Source organism: Podarcis liolepis, assembly GCF_965112155.1.
Source record: "Podarcis liolepis genome assembly, chromosome: 8".
Classification (NCBI taxonomy): Eukaryota; Metazoa; Chordata; class Lepidosauria; order Squamata; family Lacertidae; genus Podarcis; species Podarcis liolepis.
Genome location: NC_139560.1, coordinates 1,365,393 through 1,374,941, shown reverse-complemented (window position 1 = coordinate 1,374,941; position 9,549 = coordinate 1,365,393). Strand labels below are relative to the sequence as shown.

The window sequence follows — 9,549 nt, the reverse complement described above, 5'->3', positions numbered from 1 at the left end:
CATTGTGTATCTGAAGAAGTGTGCATGCACATGAAAGCTCATACCAAGAACTAACTTAGTTGGTCTTTAAGGTGCTACTGGAAGGAATTTCCTTAAGAATCTGATAGACTGAACAGATTTGAAATTCACAGCATGTTGTGCACTGAAAGAAAATTATATGAAAATGATGTACCGGTGGTATCTGACTCCTACTAAGCTATTCAAAATGTATAGAACAAGCTCCAATATTTGCTGGAAGTGTAAAGAAAAAGAGGCTATCTTTTATCATATGTGGTGGTCATGTAAGGTAACAAAGTCTTTTTGGGAATGAATTGGAAAAATGTTTAAAATAACATTTGTTAAAAAAACAGAAGCTTTTCTACTAGGAATTGCAGGTTTCGACATCCCAAAAGACCAGAAAACACTGTTTATGGATGCGGCAACAGCTGCAAGGATGCTACTAGCCCAAAGATGGAAAGAACCAACAGAACCGACCAAGGAAGAATGGCAAGCCCAACTGTTGGACTATGCTGAAATGGCAAAACCGAATGGGAGACTCAGGAATCAAGAAGATAATGACTTTTTAAAAGAATGGGGGAAATTCATAACTTACTGAGGAGACCATTGTAAACAAATAAAAGCGTTAGCTGGACTTTAAAAATAACTTGTAGAGAAACGAAAGACATGGATAATTTAGAGAGATGAAAGCTGTGGAGAACGTAATGATATGTGTGGGATGTTAAACACAAGAGCAGCCAAGTACAACATTCCTAGAGTGAACATGTTTATACATGGGGAAGAATGTTTGTCCAGCCAACAGGTAAACTTCCTGTTTCCTTCTGGGTTGGGACAGACTTCCTCTGCATGTGACTAGAGGTGGGTGTGGCCTCACCTGTGCAGGTAACGACAAAAGCACAGGGCAGGGTAGCCATCTCTCTCTCTCTCTCTCTCTCTCTTTCTCTCTCTCTCACTACATGCATCGAAGAAGCAACATCTGCTTAGCTAAAGATGCTTCCAGCCAAGAGAGGACAAAGGGACTGTCTTCTTATGAGATAGTTTCCAGGTGTATGTTACTTTTCTAAGCTAAGTCTGCCTGTTGGGATCCAATTGTGAACAGAATGATGTGTGAGTAAACTCTTTTTATACTTTTATAGAAGACTGTGTCGTGTCTTATCTTTTATGAGGGAATAAGGGGAAAATACCAGAACAGTTATTATAGAGGCTTCAGCGAGCCTGAGCAAATGCATCTGCTGCAAGTTTAAAAGGGGGAATGTTACTCTGCTAAATTGTGAACTTGTTAACACAAGTTGGAAAGGCTATAATCAAACAATATGTCCTCTCCCGCATCCCTGAACATTCCCACAATATGTAGTCTGAGAAAAATTATTTTAAGGACCCATGCAGGGGATAGGGGGAAGCAGAGAGATTCAGAGAATCTCATATATGGATATGGTAAAAGTTTTTTCTCTTCATTATTTTAAATTTGTTCTTGCAAAAACCAATAAAAATATTTCACACAAAAAAAGAATCTGATAGACTGTTTCTGAGTCTGGAGATCCCATCGCCATCATGATCAAGAGCCATACAATGAACAAGGATGAATGAAACTGATTAATGCTGCAGTCGCTCTCTCTGGCACAGGCAAAATCCTAGACTCTCTGGGTTTTCAGGGCCCAATAAGTCAACTGAAGAGACGAAGGAAGCCCACTCAATGAAAATTTATTGGAGAGACAACATCAGTTTCATTACTTTTGCCCTCCCCTCAAAGGTGTGGACCTCTAGCACTGGTCTTCTGCCTTGGTGCCATAGACCTCCACCTCACACAAGGTCAAGTACTCTTCAAGGTCAGGGATCTGGACACTCACGTAGCGGCCCTTGAGCCAATCACAGTTGAAGACACTGATGGGTCTAGTGGTGTCTGTGATGGTCCCACAGCTGCAGGGAGAGAAAGAAAGTCACCTGTAGGGTGGGATCCATGTGGAATCTCCATCCTATGCTGTGGAGAAACGCACTCCTAAACTTACAGTGTTTCTAATGATACCACAACAATGCGCTCTCCCTCTAACGCTGGCCTCCTGGGTGGATCTCATATCATTCGCGAATGTTGCTGCTACCTGTAATTGTAGTCTAGACTAAATATTCCAAAATAACTACCACCTGCTTGTTCCGTCTCTGTTCCCAGCCCCAAACGGGGACCAGAGTCACTGTTCTGCCCAGAAGAGCATGGTTTAAAAAGGAGGCAGAACCCTCGATTTCTCCTACTCTCTAATTTTGACTACAAATTGGAACTCTTAAGACGTCATCAGTCCACATATCTGCCAGGGACTGGCTGGATGCAGAGAAGTGGTGGGAGATATCAGCTGGAGAACACCCAAGGGAACCCCCAGGGGAAGAAGGCTCCGGGTCAGGGGACTGGTGGTGGGACAATAATACATGGGGACAGAGAGAAGAGGGAGCAGACTGGGAGCAGGAGGAGGAGGTCCTGGAAACTGAAGAGGCAACAGGATTTTGTGAGCAGGAAGAGGCTGTGGCAGAGAGAAGTCCAGACTCAGAGGCAGGAGAGGAGGGGCCTAGGAGACAGAGATGAAGCCGGCTGTGGGAGAATCCAGGTGTCTCCCCCTCCTCCTGCAACCAGCTCCCCACCCCCTTGGTCTCCCAGAACACACAGAGAAATGAAAAGAGCAGAGGAGAGATTGGTTGTGCACAGACGCAGCCTCTGATTGCTTGGGGAAAACCCTGGAGTGGAGGGGACTGTGGGAAATCAGGGACCTTCAGTCCTCGCAATTGCCTCCTTAGGGCAAGACCTACTGGGCAGAGTTCCTGAGATCACCAGGCCTGCGCTTTCTTGGTTCTTTGAATAAAAGTGGAACGCTCAGGAACCAAGAGGACAAGAACTTTTTTTAAAAAATTGGGGAAAATTTATAATTTATTGAAGAGAGCATTGTAAGCAAATGGGAACATTAGCAGGATTTTAATCTTACTTGTAAGGTAACAAAGATTATGGATAAATAGATGGACACAAAATGTGGATAATGGATTGATGTGCAGTTGCAAGTGTAGGCGTTAGACCCATGGAGGGGGCAGGGGATGTCATGAGATTCAGATAAATCTCTTTATATGGATTTGTAAATGATTTTGCTGTAAAATTATATTTGTAAAATCAAATAAATATGAGAGAGAGAGAGAGAGAGAGAGAGAGAGAGAGAGAGTGTTAACTTCAATGACCGTGGTGGTTTTTTACAAAATTGCTGACCTACTCCTGACACCAGTTCCTGACATCCATCAAATTATATTGGATGTATTCTGGGGTGTCTTTGTTGTCGGAATCTCAGTACGACCGAGCTACCCCTCCAGTTGTGTCTTCAGAATCTCCTCCGACGGTGATTAACGACTAAGCCTTTGATGAGGCTTCAGGCACATCCCCCCATTCCGCAGAGTACCCGGACAGCAGAAGGAGTCGAAATATGTGCTACATCGCTACATTTTATTTCTAACTACACAGGACAGAAAAGAATATGCACCTGCTCTCTGTGAAAGGCAGAGAACCAACTGAAACAAAGAAACAGGAAACCAGTAACATCAACATCCGTCTCCCGTGAGACTTCCAAGAGTCTGGAATGTAAACAGAGTCTTGTGACTCCAAACACTGCACAGTGGCGTAACGGAAACCTAACATTTGTTACAGGGATTGAGGGTGTGGGAAATGGAACTTACAGGGCGTTGGACTTGCTACGGTGAGCATTATTGTTGCCCACACGGATCTCAGCTCCCCGGAGTCTGTTGCCACAGCAGTCCTGGCGGTTTCTCACCACCACGGCTGAGATGGCATACTCATCGCCCAGGTCCACGTACCACCAGGGGTCCCTTTCCTTCTGCGTGTGGGTGCAGGAGCCCGAGCTGAAGGCCCCGTTACAATTCCCGTCCACGGCTTTGATTCCTCCTGTAAAAATCTCATGTCGGTAGATGGAGGACTGGAAGGCTGGGCGGCCTTTGGCCAAGTTGTGAGCTGGAGCATGATGGGAAGGAGATGGAGGGAGAATAAATGGTTAGAGAGTTATACAGCCTCCATGGAAGCTCCTTTCTGGACAAGAACAGGGAGCAGCAGAGACCGGGGGAAGCTTTGCAAAGCCCTTCAGGAGACCCACTTTCAGTGTTCAAAGAAGCTGCAACAGAAGAGGGAGGAATATTGCCACACTGATATTAAAATAGTTGCATTTCCAGATTTCGATTTTTCATGGCCCTCCAAGCAAGAGGTGAGGCTCTGCTGTGTTTAAAGGCTTTTAAACCACCTTGGTAGAAAAGTAAGCTGAACAAGCTCAGAGACGGGCCTTCTGCAACCTTGGAATGGCTATCAAAGGAGGCCAATGTTCCTGCCCTCTTCCCACCTCCCTGCATTTTGGGGGAAGCCCAGTCCTGCAAGAAGCTGGTGGTGCTGAGAGCCAGAGGCCGAGTTTGGTCCTTTCTCCTGCAGCCTGACACACCTCGCAGGGCTCTTGTGAGGATAAAACGGGGGTTGTCATTCTGCAGTGTAAGGGCAGGACAAAATCGCAGTGACAACAAAGAGGTTGCGCTCATTGACTCCCAATGAAAATTACATCTGAACGTGTTGTTGGAGATTTCAAGAGTGTGTTGATCTTCTGCCATCCTTGAGTATCTCCCAGCACCTTCACCCTCATTTCACCTCTACCAAGACAGAGGTCGCATTGGGCAAATCGGAAATGTAAAAGTGCACCAGTTCCCCCTCCTCCTCCCCAAGCAGTCTTGAAGGATAGTGTAGAATATAGTCCTACGAGGACCATCTTGGTACTGAGTATGAAAGCACTCTGAACATGCTTAGAGACTGGTCCTCTCCAACCTTGGCATTGATGTCAAAGGATGGCAATAGTCATGGCCTTCCCTCTCCCCAGACCCATTTTTGAGGGAGCCCAGTTGTGCAATGGGTTGGTGGTTCTGAGAGCTGGAGACAGCGCCATCAGGGTGTCTCTTGGAAACAGCAGCCACCACAGTGCTTCATCCTCCCCTCTGCCTGGGGATGGAAGAGCCTCAGTCTGAACACATAAAGGGAGGAATCGGCTGGATGGGGCCCTTCCCAACCAAAGGAATGCACATGACAGATGGTTAACTCTTTATTATCAAAGAGAACACGGTTGCTGCTGCAGCTCTGGAGACCTAGGCGTGCCAGTTGAGCATCTTAGTGGGTATTTCCAGGTCCGCGCTTTAGGGAGCGATTGCAGCAACAGCAACTGCCTCTGACTCTTGCCTCCTGGTGGGAACAGTTCCTACCAAATCACTGACCCCCTCCCCTTCTCCTGAGTTAGGCAGCAGTCCCTCTTCCCCTGGCTCACGGTCAGCAACATCCTGCCAGTTCCCCGGCACGAAATCCCTGTAAGCCTCTGTCGAAACAAAATAAAAAAATTCCTTCCAGCAGCACCTTAGAGACCAACTAAGTTTGTTATTGGTATGAGCTTTCGTGTGCATGCAAACTTCTTCAGATACACTGAAACAGAAGACGTCAGCAGGTTTACCACACCTATCAGGCAATCACCCATTCCCACCACCCTTCTGAGTGATACCCCTCCCCACCCTCTCACTATATATAAGGGTCTGGTGACTTCTGCTTCAGTGTATCTGAAGAAGTGTGCATGCACACGAAAGCTCATACCACGAACAAACTTAGCTGGTCTAAAGCACGCCAGTGCAAGTAGATAAATAGGTACCACTCCAGCAGGAAGGTAAACAGCATTTCCGTGCGCTGCTCTGGTTCGCCAGAAGCGGCTTAGTCATGCTGGCCACATGACCCGGAAGCTGTACGCCGGCTCCCTCGGCCAATAAAGTGAGATGAGCACCGCAGCCCCAGAGTCGGTCACGACTGGACCTAATGGTCAGGGGTCCCTTTACCTTTACCTAAGGTGCTACTGGACAATTTTTAAATTTATTTTGACTGCGTCAGAACAACATGGCTACCTACCTGTAGCTGTAAGCCTTTGGTTAACTTTTCCATGAATAAATTTGATTTCCCCACTGGATGAGATGTCACCAGTTTGGGGAGGAATAGGAATGCTTTGGTGATGGTGGAGAGAAGTATCTCTTGGGTTGGGGTCTGACCCACAGGTAAGCCCTCCCTTAGCAGCTCTTACCACTTTGCCATGCATACACGCAGTTCCAGGCATCCCCACATGCTGCCAGGAGCGCCAGGGCCAGGGGCAAAGTCCAGGTGATGAGCATCCTGCAAGCGGGGAATGGAGACAGCCGTGAGGAGGAGCCATTGCTGAAGCCATTGCTGAAGTCTCTGCCTCCCTTTTGCACGAGGAGCAGGAAGAAGGTGGGCTGAGAGCTGGCTAGGAATTCTAAGAGGAGGCCTTCAGATGAATCAAAGGCACTCCTAGCCTTCCTCAAATGGCCAGGAGCATTTTAAGGCAAGTGGTGTTTGTGGTCAGTCCTCCTTGCTAGCATGGATGAAGGAGACAAATCCTCTGTTTAAGGGGGCAGATCAAGGGTGCTGGACCAAGAAAGAAGGTTAGCTGATAGCCCTAAGAGGCCTAAGAGGGAATAAGGTTAAAGGCAAGGCAGGCAGGTAAATTAGGATCGCCAGCGGACAGTCTGGCATGTCTACACTACACTTTGAAGAAGCACAAACTCAGGACGGAAGGGAGAAACATGCTAAGAGGAAGGCACGCTTGGCAAACCCTCATTGTGATCAGTGTCCCCACTGTGGAAGAACACATGGATCCAGAATTGGCCTCCACAGTCACTTACGGACTCACTGTGAAGACCATGTTTTCATGGAAGACAATCTTAATCCTCTACGAGGGATTGCTAAAGAAGAAGTATTGCTTTATTCTAGTTCCTTCTTGCTTAACTCTAATAATAATAATAATAATAATAATAATAATTTATTATTTATACCCCGCCCATCTGGCTGGGCCTCCCCAGCCACTCTGGGCGGCTTCCAAAAAAATATTAAAATACTGTAATACATCAAACATTAAAAGCTTGCCTAAATAGGGCTGCCTTCAGATGTCTTCTAAAACTCTGGTAGTTGTTGTTCTCTTTGACATCTGGTGGGAGGGCGTTCCACAGGGAGGGCGCCACTACCGAGAAGGCCCTCTGCCTAGTTCCCTGTAACTTGGCCTCTCGCAGTGAGGGAACCGCCAGAAGGCCCTCGGAGCTGGACCTCAGTGTCCAGGCAGAATGATGAGGGTGGAGACGCTCCTTCAGATATACTGGACCGAGGCCGTTTAGGGCTTTAAAGGTCAGCACCAACACTTTGAATTGTGCTCGGAAACGTACTGGGAGCCAATGTAGGTCTTTCAAGACCGGTGTTATATGGTCTCGGCGGCCACTCCCAGTCACCAGTCTAGCTGCTGCATTCTGGATTAGTTGTAGTTTCCGGGTCATCTTCAAAGGTAGCCCCATGCAGAGCGCATTGCAGTAGTCCAAGCGGGAGATAACCAGAGCATGCACCACTCTGGTGAGACAGACAGCAGGCAGGGAGGGTCTCAGTCTGCGTACCAGATGGAGCTGGTAAACAGCTGCCCTGGATACAGATTTGACCTGCGCCTCCATGGACAGCTGTGAGTCCAAAATGACTCCCAGGCTGCGCACCTGGTCCTTCAGGGGCACAGTTGCCCCATTCAGGACCAGGGAGTCCCCACACCTGCCCGCCTCCTGTCCCCCAAAAACAGTACTTCTGTCTTGTCAGGATTCAACCTCAATCTGTTAGCCGCCATCCATCCTCCAACCGCCTCCAGGCACTCACACAGGACCTTCACCGCCTTCACTGGTTCTGATTTGAAAGAGAGGTAGAGCTGGGTATCATCCGCATACTGATGAACACCCAGCCCAAACCTCCTGATGATCTCTCCCAGCGGCTGCATGTAGATGTTGAAAAGCATGGGGGAGAGGACAGAACCCTGAGGCACCCCACAAGTGAGAGCCCAGGGGTCTGAACACTCATCCCCCACCACCACTTTCTGAACACGGCCCAGGAGGAAGGAGCGGAACCACTGTATGACAGTGCCCCCAGCTCCCAGCCCCTCAAGACGGTCCAGAAGGATGTTATGGTCGATGGTATCAAACGCCGCTGAGAGATCCAGCAGAACTAGGAAACAGCTCTCACCTTTGTCCCTAGCTGGCTGGAGATCATCAACCAGTGCGACCAAGGCAGTTTCAGTCCCGTGATGAGGCCTGAATCCTGACTGGAAGGGATCCAAATGGTCCGCTTCTTCCAGGCGTGCCTGGAGTTGTTCGGCAACCGCTCGCTCAATCACCATAAGAACTGTCCCTCTCCAGAGGAATAGAAATACCTAACAGACTTCTAGCCTGCCTTCAAAAAATACTTTTTTCTGGACTCAAAGCCTTGAAAGTTATATTGGTTTCAAACCAGATTGAACATCCAGTATAGATATGCCCATTCAAGCTCTGGACTTCAGACATCACATCCAATGGGTTCCCACAACTCACTTTGGCTCTCTTTCTTGGGGTCAGCAGAAGTCTCTGTTGTCCTTCCTGGTGGGTCAGCAGCCACAGGTTCTTTCCCCCAAACTGGCTTAAGAGATCTCCTTGCTTCCACCTGAGTTCTGGATCTTTTACTTGGCAGTCCTGGTTTTATCCTCTTCTGAAGGGGCAGCTCCTGCCTGGCTCAGAATTACCCAGCCAATCGGAGAGATGTTGATACCAGAATTGAGCCCATCAATATCAGGTTTCTGTATCCTTCTTCCAACTGGGCTTATGCGGTTGCTGACTCTCTCCCAAGAGGAAATAACATTTTGTTAAGGGTTGTATTACTTAATCCACAATAGCCAACAGCCAAGAGCAAGGAAGAAGTTGCATATTTATGGGCAGGTGAGAAGTTTATCTTGATGCCCTCAACTGCTACAAGGTGTGCATCTGAGTCCACACGCATGTCCAGCCCTCGCGGGTATTCAGCAACAGCTTTGGGAGGACCAAGATCTTTTGCTGGAATTTGTATGTGTGTCCAGTATTAATACGTGTTTGCCATGGACTGGTTGGATGCACGGGAATGGTGGAAGGAACCAGCTGGAGAACCGCCAGGGGAAGAAGGCTCAGAGCCAGGGGACTGGTGATGGGACAATGAGGAGTGGTCAGAGGGAGAAGGCTGAGAAGAGGAGGTGTTGGAAGCTGAAGCGGTAACAGGGTTTGGTGAGCAGGAAGAGTCTGTGGCAGAGAGAAGTTCAGACCAGGCCAAGAGGCAGAGTTGAGTCAGGCTGCTGAAGAGTCATGGGCGTCTCCCCCTTTTCTTGTGCTGGTCCCATGGGTTACCCGAGAGGCGAGATCCAAGTCCAGTCCTTGGTCAAGGTGCAATGGGGAGGCAGTCCATAGTAGCAGAAGCTGGGTGCAGGGCAGGGAGCTGGGTGAAGTCAGGAACAGGCTTGCAAGCAGGGAGCCAGGGCGGGTCAGGAGCTCAGGCAGGAAAGCAGGACAGGGTCCAGGCAGGAACAGGCAACCAACAATTTTGCTCCTGCAACTTGGGACTGGGGCTGGCTGGCTTTTATCTGCCCCGAGGCATAGGGTGGCCCCGGTCCACAGGTGACTCGCCCCTCCTGGCCT

At 48.5% G+C, this 9,549-nt stretch overlaps 1 protein-coding gene across 1 annotated transcript; it reads right to left on the bottom strand.

Annotated features, from left to right (window-relative positions):
* Positions 1–1,712: 1,712 nt before the first annotated feature.
* On the bottom strand, positions 1,713–8,536 carry LOC310713203 (fucolectin-like). The gene is made up of 4 exons (XM_083517081.1): positions 8,443–8,536; positions 6,117–6,205; positions 3,694–3,985; positions 1,713–1,914 (listed from the first exon to the last, which is right to left on the bottom strand). The coding sequence occupies exons 2-4, from the start codon at positions 6,202–6,204 to the stop codon at positions 1,758–1,760; spliced, it is 537 nt and encodes a 178-aa protein (XP_083373207.1). The 5' UTR covers position 6,205; positions 8,443–8,536; the 3' UTR covers positions 1,713–1,757.
* Positions 8,537–9,549: the final 1,013 nt, after the last annotated feature.